The sequence below is a fragment of the Salmo salar genome, chromosome ssa17 (assembly GCF_905237065.1).
Source record: "Salmo salar chromosome ssa17, Ssal_v3.1, whole genome shotgun sequence".
Classification (NCBI taxonomy): domain Eukaryota; kingdom Metazoa; phylum Chordata; class Actinopteri; order Salmoniformes; family Salmonidae; genus Salmo; species Salmo salar.
In genome coordinates this window covers 24,287,269-24,303,500 of record NC_059458.1, presented here as the reverse complement: position 1 = coordinate 24,303,500, position 16,232 = coordinate 24,287,269, and the positions used below count along the sequence as shown (strand labels likewise).

Genomic DNA, 16,232 nt, shown 5'->3' with positions numbered 1-16,232 from the left:
CCTGTTACCAGAGAGATACCTGGTGAGATGAGAAGAGCAGGAGTCTAAAAAGGTGTCCTAGTTTGTTGTCCGTGTTTGTGCACCAGTATAATGGTCTTGGCGCTACACTGGCTTGAACATTGAGTAATATCTGTGTCAGCTAGCTAACCAGCTGGTGCGCCAGCACTACAGATTAGTTTAGCACAATTTCACACAGCACAGCTGCTGGTGTGTGGACTACACTACAGGTTGAGGAATAGCTAGTGGATGTTACCCCTTAGCTCTGATTCAAGGTCAGTGTTGCTCTTCACCGCCAATGGTGAAGATTAAGATGGAGATAGAGAGGAACTGATCCTAGATTAGTGCTTAGGGGCAACTCACCCTTGGATCTGGAGAAATGGGATGCTTGATGCAGACGTTACTTTGCTAGTGTAACCGATGTGAAATGGCTAGTTAGTTAGCGGTGGTGCGCGCTAATAGCGTTTCAATCAGGTGACGTCACTCGCTCTGAGACCTGAAGTAGTTGTTCCCCTTGCTCTGCAAGGGTCGCGGCTTTTGTGGCGCGATGGGTAACGATGCTCCGTGGGTGTCAGTTGTTGATGTGTGCAGAGGGTCCCTGGTTCAAGCCCAGGTTGGGGTGAGGAGAGGGACGGAAGCGACACTGTTACACTACCATACACTACCTATCCCAATCCATAGTGTCACCTTGTACGACTGCAGAACAGAGCAGAACAAGGTTGGCATCTGCATTCAAGGTTTGTGTTTGCTAAAATAAAAATCGCTCAACCGTTGGAGTTTTACCAGCCATGTCATTTTACCATTCATTGCTTTTCGAGTCGGTATTTGTTCTTTATGGGTCGCTGGTTTTTCCAGTTCCGTAGTGGTTCGTATCTTGCAGGCGAATGTTTGGCAACAAAGGAAGAACGTATTTCCATGACTGATGCCGAATCTTTAGCGGTGCGTTGTGTTGATGGTTTCAGTCTTATTAGTCTGAATTGGACTGTGGTAATACAATGTCTTTGAGTGTCTGAATCACTGCACCACTCTTCTCTCTACCCCTTCCTCCTTCTCTCTTTCTCTCTGTTATAGAGGATAATCAATCATGTGGTACAAGTCCCGTACGTCCAAACACAGTCTTTCATTACACACGATAGAAAGTGTGTATGTGTGTGTTCATGCGTGTACAAATATATATAGTGTGTGTGTGTGTGTGTGTGTGTGTGTGTGTGTGTGTGTGTGTGTGTGTGTGTGTGTGTGTGTGTGTGTGTGTGAGCCTGAGGTGATCTTCTGATGAATAGAGACGGGATCTTTTTCATAAGTGTTGTCTTTTGTCTCTCATCTTGTTCCCACCAGTGTTTCAGTGGGTAAAAGGCTGCTTTCAATGGCGGCTGGTGAACCACAGGGCTAGTTATGTTTTGGTAGCACAAGCAGTTTTACGCATGAGCTGAACCAGCAGTCTTTTCTGATCTGTCTTCCCCAGTCATTAGCGTATCTGCTGTATTGAATGTGCGCCAGTAGGGTAGGAGTCCGTTTTTTTTATGTCGTACCCAGTCCTGCGTCCCATATTTTTTGATGAACTTTCTATTTCATTCAGTTGCCTTCATTTGTGTTCACTTTGAGCTGTTACGATGTAGCCGTCAACATTACTCATCCTGAACTGCTGTGTCCCAATTTCTTTTCCCAATCATATTTTTCTTCAGACCTTGAAATGGAATGACCTCATAATAAGAGCAATACATTGATGTGGATTTAGTAGTGCACTATGTAGGGAATAGGGTGCCATTTGGGACAAAGCATTAGTGTGAGTGGCTCTCCTCTCCAGCAGGCCAGGCTTGCCTCCCTGTATGAGCCCTGACCACCTTCCCTGCAGCAGCTTGTTTTGTTCAGTAAGCCCTGGTGATGGGTAGGAGAGTTGGAGGAATAGAGGAATGGAGGAATGGAGGAATAGAGGAATGGAGGATGGAGGAATAGAGGAATGGAGGATGGAGGAAAAGAGGAATGGAGGAATAGTAGAATAGAGGAATGGAGGAATGGAGGAATAGAGGAATGGAGGAATGGAGAAATAGAGGAATGGAGGAAACGGAGGAATAGAGGAATAGAGGAATGGAGAGATTGAGAATGGAGCTCTCGGGGTAAAGCTTAGTCTCCTGCCTGCCTGTAGAGTACTGCTGCCTGCCTGTAGAGTACTGCTGGCTGCCTGTAGAGTACTGATGCCTGCCTGTAGAGTACTGCTGGCTGCCTGTAGAGTACTGCTGCCTGCCTGTAGAGTACTGCTGGCTGCCTGTAGAGTACTGCTGGCTGCCTGTAGAGTACTGCTGGCTGCCTGTAGAGTACTGCTGGCTGCCTGTAGAGTACTGCTGGCTGCCTGTAGAGTACTGCTGGCTGCCTGTAGAGTACTGCTGGCTGCCTGTAGAGTACTGCTGCCTGCCTGTAGAGTACTGCTGGCTGCCTGTAGAGTACTGCTGCCTGCCTGTAGAGTACTGCTGGCTGCCTGTAGAGTACTGCTGGCTGCCTGTAGAGTACTGCTGCCTGCCTGTAGAGTACTGCTGGCTGCCTGTAGAGTACTGCTGGCTGCCTGTAGAGTACTGCTGGCTGCCTGTAGAGTACTGCTGGCTGCCTGTAGAGTACTGCTGGCTGCCTGTAGAGTACTGCTGGCTGCCTGTAGAGTACTGCTGCCTGCCTGTAGAGTACTGCTGGCTGCCTGTAGAGTACTGCTGCCTGCCTGTAGAGTATTGCTGCCTGCCTGTAGAGTACTGCTGCCTGCCTGCTTTCTGCAGCCCCCCGTGTACCCCCCCTCCTTGCCCTGTACCCCCTCCCACTAGCTGTACCCCCCTCCTCCCCTGTACCCCTCCCCCTATCTGTACCCCCTCCTCCCCTTGTATCCCCCTCCCACCATAGCTGTACCCCCTCCACCCTAGCTGCACCCCCCCTCCTCCCCTGTACCCCCCCTATCTGTACCCCCCTCCTCCCCTTGTACCCCCCTCCCCCATAGCTGTACCCCCTCCTCCCTAGCTGCACCCCCCTCTACCCCCTGTGTCCCCCTCCTCCCCCTGTGCCCCCCCTCCCTGCCGCAACTCCTTATCTCTATGTCCCCGCTCCCTCCTAACTTCCCTCCCACACACACACAGGTGCGTGCACGACACGAATGCACACACACCCACACACACACGCAAGCACTCACACGCACACACTCAGGCGAGTGCACTCACACACGTAGGCGCACATGGACGCACACACACACACACACACACACACACACACACACACACACACACACACACACACACACACACACACACACACACACAGACACACACAGACACACACACAGACACACACACACACACACACACAGACAATCTGGTGGTTCTCAACCAAAGCGTACATATGTCCTGCCTCCCTATTCCTACATCATCTATAACTGTCTATCAAGCTCCACCCTAATACCTTACCCCTGTACTTACTGTACCTTCTAACCCTCAAGGCACATGATACCCCCCTCCCTAATATAGGCTACATCCCTCTGGTTTATTTCAACAGTAACACCCTGCCCCTTTCTTTACCCCCATGTGAATATGACTGTTTATTTCAACAGTAACACCCTGCCACCTTTCTTTACCCCCATGTGAATATGACTGTTTATTTCAACAGTAACACCCTGCCACCTTTCTTTACCCCCATGTGAATATGACTGTTTATTTCAACAGTAACAACCTGCCCCTTTCTTTACCCCCATGTGAATATGACTGTTTATTTCAACAGTAACACCCTGCCCCTTTCTTTACCCCCATGTGAATATGACTGTTTATTTCAACAGTAACACCCTGCCCCTTTCTTTACCCCCATGTGAATATGACTGTTTATTTCAACAGTAACACCCTGCCCCTTTCTTTACCCCCATGTGAATATGACTGTTTATTTCAACAGTAACACCCTGCCCCTTTCTTTACCCCCATGTGAATATGACTGTTTATTTCACCATCCGTCTGTCTTCACTTCTCCTCCTACCATGATATACTGTGTAGTCCTTAGCCTGTAGCCCCTAGCCCCTATAGTCCCTAGTCCCTATAGCCCTAAGCCCCTAGCCTATAGCCCCTAGTCCCTATAGCCCCTAGTCCCTATAGCTCTAAGCCTAGCCTGTAGCCTGTAGCCCTTAGCCCCTATAGCCCAAAGCCCCTATAGACCACAGTCCCTATAGCCCATAGCCACTATAGCCCCCAGTCCCTATAGCCTGTAGCCCCTATAGCCCCCAGTCCCTATAGCCCCCAGTCCCTATAGCCTGTAGCCCCTATAGCCCCAGTCCTTATAGCCCTTAGCCATAGCCCCCAGTCCTTATAGCTCTTAGCCCATAGCCCCTATAGCCCCCAGTCCCTATAGCCCCCAGTTCCTATAGCCCATAGCCCCTATAGCACCCAGTCCCTATAGCCCCAGTCCCTATCGCCCTTTAGCCCATAGCCCCTATAGCCCATAGCCCCTATAGCCCCCAGTCCTTATAGCCCATAGCCCCTATAGCCCCCAGTCCTTATAGACCTTAGCCCATAGCCCCTATAGCCCCCAGTCCCTATAGCCTGTAGCCCCTCTAGCCCCTAGTCCCTATAGCCCCAGTCTGTATAGCCCCTAGTCCTTATAGCCCCCAGTCCCTATAGCCCCCAGTCCCTATAGCCCCCAGTCCCTATAGCCCCCAGTCCCTATAGCCCCCAGTCGCTATAGCCCCCAGTCGCTATAGCCCCCAGTCCCTATAGCCCCCTATAGCCCCCAGTCGCTATAGCCCCCAGTCCCTATAGCCCCCAGTCCCTATAGCCCCCAGTCGCTATAGCCCCCAGTCCCTATAGCCCCCAGTCGCTATAGCCCCAGTCGCTATAGCCACCAGTCCCTATAGCCCCAGTCCCTATAGCCCCTATAGCCCCTATAGCCCCCAGTCCCTATAGCCCCTATAGCCCCCAGTTGCTATAGCCCCTATAGCCCCCAGTCCCCTATAGCCCCCAGTCCCTATAGCCCCCAGTCCCTATAGCCCCTATAGCCCCCAGTCCCTATAGCCCCTATAGCCCCCAGTCCCTATAGCCCCCAGTCCCTATAGCCCTATAGCCCCCCAGTCCCTATAGCCCCTATAGCCCCCAGTCCCTATAGCCCCTATAGCCCCCAGTTGCTATAGCCCCTATAGCCCCCAGTCCCTATAGCCCCTATAGCCCCTAGTCCCTATAGCCTATAGCCCCTATTCCAATGTAAAAGGCTACACCAGTAACTGTTCCAATGTAAAAGGCTACATCAGTAACTGTTCCAATGTAAAAGGCTACATCAGTAACTGTTCCAATGTAAAAGGCTACATCAGTAACTGTTCCAATGTAAAAGGCTACATCAGTAACTGTTCCAATGTAAAAGGCTACATCAGTAATTGTTCCAATGCTACATCAGTAACTGTTCCAATGTAAAAGGCTACATCAGTAACTGTTCCAATGTAAAAGGCTACATCAGTAATTGTTCCAATGCTACATCAGTAACTGTTCCAATGCTACATCAGTAACTGTTCCAATGCTACATCAGTAACTGTTCCAATGCTACATCAGTAACAGTTCCAATGCTACATCAGTAACAGTTCCAATGCTACATCAGTAACAGTTCCAATGTAAAAGGCTACATCAGTAACTGTTCCAATGCTACATCAGTAACAGTTCCAATGCTACATCAGTAACAGTTCCAATGCTACATCAGTAACAGTTCCAATGCTACATCAGTAACAGTCCTACAACAGAAAAAACGATATAGTTACATTCCAGCTCTGGATAAGAGCGTCTGCTAAATGACTAAAATGTAAATGTTAAGGAAATGGAACATATCTGAACATGAAACTGTAACTACAGTTGTTGTAGCGGCATTCGGCGTTGGCTGTTAGTTTCAATCTCTCTGTCTCCACTTTCCCTCCTCTGTTTCTCTCCTTCATTTCTGATGGAGATGGAGAACGTTGGGGACAGGCACAATGCAGAATGCTGCTTCTTCACTACACTGGCCCTGGTTTCCTTCCTACTGCAGGCAGTTTATCAGCCACCTCACCTCCACCCACCTATCCTTTCTCAGGACCCCACTCTGGGGAGCCACTGTATACTCCTGCAGGGTTTTATTCCAACCCAGCAATAGGCCTAGTAGGGCAGGAGCAAAACCCTGCACACCCAGTAGCTTTGGCTAAATGTGTAACATGTATAAAATCATTAAAATAGGTTGAACAACAAGATGTTGATGTCTGTGACGTGGCGCTGTTGGCTGTAGAGTGGGAGTGGAACAGTATGGCCCTCATAAAGGTGTTCTGTAGTCATGGCAACACTGCTCATACTAGTACTAGACAGTTGATTCTACTATGGAGGAGATGGGATGTGTGTGTACGTGTGTTTCCGTGTACTGTGTAGTAAGATTTATTTTTGCATGCCGGTATAGGCATGTGTTAATCCTGCATTGGCTCTCCTCTCCTCTCCTCTCCTCCACCCCTGCTCCTCTCTCTTTCTCTCCCTCTCTCCTCTCTCTCCTCTGTACGATCCAAGCACTCCTCTCCACTCATTTAACTAATGTCCCCCAGGGTCGTAAATTCACCAAAGGCAAAAAACACAGGCAGCTAAAGGAGAAAAGGGTGATGGGGAACCTGTCAGATGAATAGGAGGCTTTTCTTCAAGGACCAGCTTGTCCAACGAATACATATCAGCTCCTCATACATTCCTGGTTATTTACCACACGTTGTAGATCTCTCAGCATTCACACACGTTTGAGTAATGTTCGTTTTGCGTTGTGTGAGCTGGATGATATCTGGCCGGGGATTTGCAGACTCGTCCCTTATGGCGAATGAATGCGTGGTAGCAGAGTGATGGATGTTTTGTTATTCCTGCGTTAAAGCGGTAATGTGATGGAATCTCCAGCCGAGGGAGATGAGACTGCAGCACCACTGGAGCTGTATCTGGAGCTGGAGCTGGAGCTGTATCTGGAGCTGGAGCTGGCGCTGGAGCTGGAGCTGTATCTGGAGCTGGAGCTGGAGCTGGAGCTATAGCTGGAGCTGTATCTGGAGCTGGAGCTGTATCTGGAGCTGGAGCTGTATCTGGAGCTGTATCTGGAGCTGGATCTGGAGCTGTATCTGGAGCTGTATCTGGAGCTGGAGCTGTATCTGGAGCTGGACCTGGAGCTGGAGCTGGAGCTGTAGCTGGAGCTGTATCTGGAGCTGGAGCTGGAGCTGGACCTGTAGCTGGAGCTGGAGCTGGAACTGGAGCTGGAGCTGTGGTTCAGCCTCCACTCTAGTCCCAGGATGACAAAGTCTATATCCCACATGGCACCCTATTCCCTATGTAGTGAACCACTTTTAATGGTCTCTGGTCAAAAGTAGTGCGTTATATAGGGAATAGGGTGACATGTGGGACACAGTAAAATACTTATGTCTGTCCGAAATGACAGCCTATTCCCTTGTAGTGCACTACTTTTGACCAGGGCCCATAGGTCTGCCATGGGGTCAGGGTTGGTGTCACGTGTGCTCCCTCTCCGGCCTCTAGGTCACCAGGCTGCTCGTTATGGCGCACACCTGTCAACATCGTTATGCGCACCTGTGCGTCATCAGACTCACCTGGACTCCATCACATCCCTGATTACCTGCCCTTTATATGTCACTCCTTTTGGTTCCTTCCCCAGTCGTCATTGTTTCTATTCCAGTGTCATGTCGGTGCGTTGTTTGTGTTTCATGTTTTGTATTTAGTTGCGTTTATTTATTAAAACTTCCTGAACTTGCTTCCTGACACTCAGCTCACACGCTACAGTTGGGCCTACCTAGCAACACCCTTACATGCTTCTGAGGGTCACTCTGAAAGGACATACCTATCTCTCTCTCTCTCTTTGTCTCTCTGTTTCTCTTTATTGGCATGGGAAACATATGTTTACATTGGCAAAGCAAATGAAATACATAATCAAAAATGAACAGTAAACATTACACTCACAAAAGTTTCAAGTGTCATATTATGGGTATGTACAATGTTAAAACGATGTGCATATAGTTAAAGTACAAAAAGGAAAATAAATCAAAATAAATATGAGTTGTATTTACAATGGGGATTGTTCTTCACTGGTTGCCCTTGTCGGGGACTTGATTGTAACATTAATTTGATGTTATTTATCTAATTAACTAACTATGTTTAATTGTTACCCGATTAAATGAATCATGTAACAATTAACTCATTAGGATCTGGGGCACCACGAGAGCGGTTCTTTAAAGAGTTACCATCTCCCGAATTCAACTCCAAAAGGTCTTTACCTATCACATCTATAAACAGTCAATCTATTCATCATAACCTCGTATCAAATCATCATTCGGAACAGTCATAACCTCCTTGCATCTGCAAAAACCTTATGATTCAGTACTACACAAATTGGTTTAATTATTTACTAGCTAATTAAATGGGAACACAGGATTAGCATACACACTTCACACCGGTTACTGCCTTGAGACTTAATATGCTGAAAACAGGTCCCTAGTGGAATGACAACAACATGGCTGCTTGTTAGTGAAGAGATGGAGAGGGAGAGAGAGAGGGACAGAGACACTTAACATTGGTGCATTCAGAAACTACTTTCACCTACAGTAACCATATTCTTTGCACACGAACCGCCGCCTGCTTTGAGTAATAAATCATGAATGTATTTATGTGAAATGCCTGGGTTTGCCGGGGATCTCTCGGTGGACAGGGCCGCCTTGGAAAGGGGGTTGGGCCTTTTCGCAGCATGCTTGTAAGGCTCTGATTGTCCAAAAGGATTCTGCTGTTGTCCTTCTTTGTAGCTGCCCGGTATCTGGTGACTTGTCGTGTTGTCCTGAACAGACCTTCAGAGTTTTTCTCCTTCCTTTCGCTCCTGAAGATGCTTCTTTGAAGATCGATGGTTCCCCAGTGGGGTGATGAGAGTAGTGTAATACAATGGTTTGAGAAGAGTAACAAGATGGTCCTACTTAAATTCGCTTTCGAAGATACTTTACTTAGGACAGCTAATCAGCCGTACCAGTGATTGTCCAGGAGGTGAGTTAATCTTCTCCACCCCGTGTTGAGATTCAAAGTTCAAGCCAATTTAAACGTGCAGCTGCATCTTCACGCTTTTCTGGTCTGATGTGTTTTTTCTTAACCCAACATGTATACCTTTTGCCCAAAAGGGGTGGTTCTGGCAGGCTGACATGCTCTCTGACCTCACTTCGGGGAGGTGACTACTCACAGTGTAAAGTTATGGAAAACAATTATCTCTTATAGGTTCTCACATCACATCCCTCTCTTAACAAAAACACATTAATAATTTTTCATATTACATGCACAATGCGTAGTATGGAAACTTCATATACGTAGTGGGTATACTTTCCAAGTTACAGTATTTCCTTTATAACATTTTTAATGACATCACAAAATAACAAACAAAATGACATTAGTGTTCTATAGATCGCCTCTGACCATTCCCCACATTCTACATTAGAAATATTGTTCCAGTATTCTCTTTTGAACTTGTTAGAGTTTCAGTGGGAAAAAGGTCTGTTGAGACAAAGCACATTCCTTTGGTGAATTTGGAGAGCATAGGCCTGGATCTTCTAGACTAGAGTTGTTAATCCCCACGAGTTCTTTCCTTCCCCCTCTACGGGTGAGAGGGGGTCTGATTGAAGTTATTCATTGCAAACTTGAACTGACATATTTGGATTCTCGTGGACAGTCACGACACCCTTTTCTTGTGGCAACAGGTCACAAATCTTGCTGCTGTGATGGCACGCTGTGGTATTTCACCCAATAGATATGGGAGTTTATCAAAATTGAAATTGTTTTTGAATTCTTTGTGGGTCTGTGTAATCTGAGGGAAATATGTGTCTCTAATATGGTCATACATTTGGCAGGAGGATAGGAAGTGCAGCTCAGTTTCCACCTCATTTTGTGGGCGGTGTGCACATAGCCTGCCTTCTCTTGAGAACTAAGTCTGCCTACAGCGGCCTCTCTCAATAGCAAGGCTATGCTCACTGAATCTGTACATAGTCAAAGCTTTCCTTAAGTTTGGGTCAGTCACAGTGGTCAGGTATTCTGCCACTGTGTACTCTCTTCAAATATCATTCCAATTTGTTCTCCCTCTCTCTCTCTCTCTCTCTCTCTCTTTTTCTCTCCCTCTCTCTCTCTCTCTCTCTCTCTCTCTCTCTCTCTCTCTCTCTCTCTCTCTCTCTCTCTCTCTCTCTGTCTCTGTCTCTCTGTCTCTCTCTCTCTCTCTGTCTCTCTCTCTCTGTCTCTCTCTCTCTGTCTCTGACTGAGAGGGATAGAACACACATACGTCCCAGAAGGAGAAGAAAAGGCTTTACTCTGTGTGTGTGTGTGTGTGTCTCTCTTTGGCTTTATAATCTATATTGATTTGACAGAGCCAGGACAAAGCCACCTAGAGAGAGAGACATACATGGACTAAGTCTTTCCCTCACAAGCAAGAGCTAAAGTGTGTGTGTTTGTGTGTGTGTGTGGGGGGGAGGGGGGGGGTGTAGCGCACCCTACCACTGCCAGTGTCTGCAGTGATCAGCGGGACAGCAGAACGTGGGAGGAGTAGAAGCTAAAAGAGAATGAGTTAGTAAACGAGGCTGAGGGGAAATTGGAAATGTGACAGTGTATTTAATGTATTGTGGCTTTGCTTTGAGTCACGTTTCAACCTTGAGACTCCACAGTTCTGTCTTTCAATGGAGTCAGTAGAAACCTTTTCAGAAACACTCTGTAACACAGGAACATAGACCTGGGCCTGTATCCACAAAGCCTCTCAGAGGAGGAGCACTGATCTAGGATCAGTTTTTAGATCATAATTCATACGATTATATGGACAGATCATAGATCAGCGCTCCTACTCTGAGATGCTTGTGGATATGAGCCCAGTTCTTCCTTTTAGATCATACTGAATATTGTTATATCGACGGGGGGACCTGATCCTAGATCAGCGCTCCTATTCTGAGATGCTTAATGAATACGGGTCCTGCTCAGTGCACACAGCCAGCAGTTCAGCATTAGTGTGTCTGTAGACAGTAGTTTGGTCTAACAGCAGTGGGAGAAGAGGAAGATTGGAGAGGAACTGTTCCTGTTGTGGTATTACCAGAAAAATGAAGAGAGAGAGAGAGAGAGAGAGAGAGAGAGAGAGAGAGAGAATAATTGATCTAACAAAACATTGAATAGAGTGTGATACTGAACATGAGGAGAAAACTTAAAGTCATTTCCACTAGAGGCTGCTGTGAACATGGTCTAGACTTTAGACAGGCGCTCAGTGGTTATCCAAGTAGAAGTAGCCCCTTAGCCCAGATCCAGGATCAGATTAACCAACCACAACTTCCTAACTGTAACCATTAGGAATAGGTAGAAATTGCCAATTTTTTTTGTTAATGTCATTAGTTGGGGTTTATGGTAGAATCTGGTCCTAGAACTGTATTGAGGGGTAACTTCTACCTTGTTCTAATCATTACAGACATAACTAGAAAATAACATTACCTGAAGATAATGTGTGTGCTTTCTTGTCTTAAAATAGTGAAATAGTGGGGGTCAAACAAAGCTTTGTAGTAGTGGTAGTGACTGGTAGTGGTAATGGTACACTTAAACACAGATCTAAGATCAGATTACCATAACCCCACTCTCACATACATTCTCTCATTCATACACTGCACAGGTGGCTGGTGGCTTCTTAATTGGGGAGGACGGGCATCTTAAATGACTCGAACGGCATTAACGGAATGGCAGTCTTTATCCTTCCCTCACCAGCCTCCTGTGATATATTGGCTGTGTCAGGTTCTCCATAGTCATGGAGATGTCTATCTGAGTGATGAAAATCAACAGGGATCAATAGCAACACTCAGAAAAAGGTTTGCTCTGAATGAATTGGCCCTGCACCCTGTGGGGATCAGGTAGCTGCATTGATGTGATGTGTATTGATTGATGTGATGTGTATATAATGCTGATACAACACTGATGGAGCACTGATTCTGTGTGTGTGTGTGTGTGTGTGTGTGTGTGTGTGTGTGTGTGTGTGTGTGTGTGTGTGTGTGTGTGTGTGTGTGTGTGTGTGTGTGTGTGTGTGTGTGTGTGTGCGCAGCAGCCACCTCCACTCATCAGTTGGAATATCTCTGCCTCATCATTCTTGGCGACCCACTATCGGCATTGTCACATCGTCAATGCTGCCACACAGTCAGAGCATTCAGGTCAACACAGTCACTACCTCTCTGAACATTCACTTACTGCTGACCCATTACAGCTGATCCTCTGTTTACCTCATAGTAGACAGGTGACGACTGGGCTTGGGAGAGCTGATCCTAGATCAGATTGAAGGTAACCACAGCAAACAGGAAGTCGAGGAGAGGGTATGTGTGAAAAGCTCTATTGTAGCCTACATGGATTCCTCCAGCACTGAGGCAGGATGTGTCTGTGGGACTCACTGAGAGGACAAAGCAGTGGTGTTGGTGTTGAACCATCAGTACTTTTCCACCAGCGCAGCATAGGCCTGAGGTAACAATACGGTACTGATCGCTTGTCTTTTATAGAAGGGAGTAGGGACCATAGAATAAGATTACAGGAGGTGACTCCCCATGCTGTCAAACTGTGAGGGGGTAAGGCAATGGAGGAGGAGAGGAGGAGAGGAAAGGAGAGTAGAGAGGGAGAAGAGAGGAAGCAAATAAAAAATTCAAGTGACATTAGCACAGACATGAGCGAGCATGCTTGCAGGAGGAGGAGAGAAGAGATGGAGGGAAAGAGAGAGAGGTGAAGCATGGAAAGAAGGGAAGGAGTGGTGTGCATGGGAGGTGGAGCAGGGGCTAAGAGGGAATATTTGAAGAGGGGGAAGAAAATGAAAGGCAGACAGACACCTCCTCCCTCCCTCCTTCCCTCGTGTGAGTCATGTTGCCTTATACATATTACTCCTGAGAGCTTAGTGTCTTTCTGAGGGAACGAGGGATAGTGGAGAGAGGGAGAGAGAGTGGAGAGAGAGAAGGAGAGAGTGGAGAGAGAGGGAGAGGAAAGAAAGAGGAGGCGTGGAGAGAGAGAAGGAGAGAGTGGAGAGAGAGAAGGAGAGAGTGGAGAGAGAGAGAGAGAGGAAAGAAAGAGGAGGCGTGGAGAGAGAGAGAAGGAGAGAGTGGAGAGAGAGAGAAGGAGAGAGTGGAGAGAGGGAGACAGAGAGAGACTGAGGGAGAGAGAGAGGAGGCGTGGAGAGAGAGAGGGACCGAGAGACTGAGAGAGAGAGAGAAGGAGAGAGTGGAGAGAGAGAGAAGGAGAGAGAGACACAAAGAGACTGAGGGAGAGAGAGAGGAGGCGTGGAGAGAGAGGGACCAAGAGACTGAGCGAGAGAGAGAGAGGAGAGTGGAGAGAGAGAGAGAGAGAGAGAGTGAGTGAAAAAAAGAAAAACGGAGAGTGAAGTAAAGAGAGTGCAAAAGAGAGAGAGAGTTAAGAAGCAGAAGGGTGAAGGAGACTGCCTGACTGAAAGTATCAGAGTGAGAATAGCAGCAGTAGTAACAGCAGCCGTTCTCTCTCTCTGCCTGTCTGCTGCCTGGCACGGAATGGTGTCACACAATCCAATCTGGAGTCGTTGGGAATTCTACTTGGGAATACTCTGGAATTCTGTGTTGAGTCCAGTGGAAGTGTGATTTTTCCAGGATGCCCTCTATCTCTCTGTGTGTGCCGTCGGTTTTGTCCGGAGGAGCACGGACATGGGTCTGCCTGTCCTGCATGTTCTGGGTAAGCACTAAAGGCTTAGCGGTATGGATGAGGGGTCTGGGCGAGGATGAGAGATGAGGGGTGAGAGGGGTCTGGGTGAGACCTGCAATCTTTTTGGGGGCCAATCCCAAAATCACAATCAATTATGAGATAAAAAGTATTTGATGATTTTTATTTTATCCTGTATTCCTTCTCCCTTTGTGAGGTGATATATTTTAGAAATATTTGTATATTTTTCTTAATATGGATTACCACACAAATCTCCCATATTCTGTGACTTACTCCTGCATGGGAGAAGCCGTGCTTCACAGCACTGTATCTTCAGTAACAGCAGACTTGAATCCTACTCTCTCTGCTGGTGTAGTTGATGTTCTGCCATGTGGTGGTTAGGGTTAGGGTTAGGGTTAGTGGTGGTTAGGGTTTGGGTTAGGGTTTGGGTTAGTGGTGGTCAGGGTTTGGGTTAGGGTTAGTGGTGGTTTGGGTTAGTGGTGGTCAGGGTTAGGGTTTGGGTTAGTGGTGGTTAGGGTTAGGGTTAGGGTTAGTGGTGGTTAGGGTTTGGGTTAGTGGTGGTTAGCGTTAGTGGTGGTTAGGGTTTGGGTTAGTGGTGGTTAGGGTTAGGGTTTGGGTTAGTGGTGGTTAGGGTTAGGGTTAGTGGTGGTTAGGGTTTGGGTTAGTGGTGGTTAGGGTTAGGGTTAGGGTTAGTGGTGGTTAGGGTTTGGGTTAGTGGTGGTTAGGGTTTGGGTTAGTGGTGGTTTGCATCTGTGTTCGCTGCCTTTAAACAGTGTCTGTCCATGCTGGATGCTGGCAAGGCCTACAGATATTTCTGGGTTGTCCTGCGTAATTTTATCTTCTGCTGTGCCTTCCTTTAAATTTTTTTTATTTTGGTCCTGTTTCACACATGTACAAGTGTGAATTTGTTATTTTTTTGGCACATCCCACTCCCCCTGAGAGTGGGGTTACAGCCAGGACTCAGCCATTATTGACGGCTGTGGCGCAATTAGGGTTAAGTGCCTTGCTCAAAAGCAAATCGACAGATTTCACCTAGTTGGCCCAGGGATTCAAACTAGCAACCATTAGGTTACTAGCCCAACGCTCTAACCACTAGGCTACCTGCTACCCTTCATCTAGGACTGCCCTTTATCTAGGACTGCCCTTTATCTAGGACTGCCCTTCATCTAGGACTGCCCTTCATCTAGGACTGCCCTTCATCTAGGACTGCCCTTTATCTAGGACTGCCCTTTATCTAGGACTGCCCTTTATCTAGGACTGCCCTTCATCTAGGACTGCCCTTCATCTAGGACTGCCCTTTATCTAGGACTGCCCTTTATCTAGGACTGCCCTTCATCTAGGACTGCCCTTCATCTAGGACTGCCCTTCATCTAGGACTGCCCTTCATCTAGGACTGCCAGTGTGTGTGTGAGTGAGGAACAGGGACTTCCACAGAACATCAGGACTTGAACAGTGAGGCATACACACACACACACACACACACACACACACACACACACACACACACACACACACACACACACACACACACACACACACACACACACACACGCCAAGTAGTGGGCCCTCATTCATTTCATTAGGATTCCTCTCTATTAGACCCTCACTGAGATCACATTAAGGAGACACCCCTCAACCTCCCAGTCCCATTCCCCCTTCCCTAGCCCCTATCCCCAGTCCCCTTCCCCCTTCCCTAGCCCCTGTCCCCTTCCCCCTCCCCTAGCCCCTATCCCCAGTCCCCTTCCCCCTTCCCTAGCCCCTGTCCCCTTCCCTAGCCCCTGTCCCCTTCCCCCTTCCCTAGCCCCTGTCCCCTTCCCCCTTCCCTATCCCCAGTTCCCTTCCCCCTTCCCTAGCCCCTGTCCCCTAGCCCCTGTCCACTGCCCTAGCCCCTGTCCCCTTCCACCTTCCCTAGCCCCTGTCCCCTAGCCCCTTCCCTAGCCCCTATCCCCAGTCCCCTTCCCCCTTCCCTAGCTCCTGTCCCCTTACACCTTCCCTAGACCCTGTCCCCTACCCCTAGCCCCTGTCCCCTTCCCCCTGCCCCTAGCCCCTGTTCCCTTCCCCTTACCTAGCCCCAGTCCCCTTCCCTAGCCCCTGCCCCTAGCACCTAGCCCCAGTCCCCTTCCCCTGCCCCTAGCCTAGGTCCTAGCCCCTGTCCCCTGCCTCCTGTCCCTAGCCCCTAGCCCCTGTCCCCTGCCCATTCCACTGCTTACCACCTGACTGTGGCTGTATGGAGACTATGGCTACATCCCAAATGGCACCTTATTCCCTTTATAGTGTACTACTTCTCAAATGTAGTGCACTATATAGGCAATATGGTGCTATTTGGGATGCACCTTATATATGAGCTCCAGAGCTGTATTCCAGGGTGCCAGGTTGGAAGGTTGTTCAATCTAAAATGATATAGAAGATACAGTAGGTAATGATGCAGCCTGTATGGATATCCTGTATGTTTTAATGTGTTCAATATATACCTAATCTATTCTGTTATAGCTATAATGGATATCCTGTATGTGTTAATGTTCAATATATACCTGATCTATTCTGTTAAAGCTA

The 16,232-nt window shown here is 47.9% G+C and overlaps 1 protein-coding gene across 21 annotated transcripts in view; it reads left to right on the top strand.

The window, feature by feature from the left end:
• LOC106575599 (tensin) overlaps nt 1-16,232 on the top strand; it is a 182,448-nt gene that overhangs the window by 44,915 nt on the left and 121,301 nt on the right. The window contains exon 1 of one of the 21 annotated variants that reach the window (XM_045699123.1): nt 13,413-13,691. The exons of the other annotated variants lie outside the window; for them this stretch is intronic. Within the exon in view, the coding sequence (XP_045555079.1) occupies nt 13,611-13,691 (81 nt within the window). The 5' untranslated portion in view covers nt 13,413-13,610. Of the gene's footprint in view, nt 1-13,412; nt 13,692-16,232 lie in introns of those variants that run through there. 21 annotated transcript variants of the gene reach the window in all.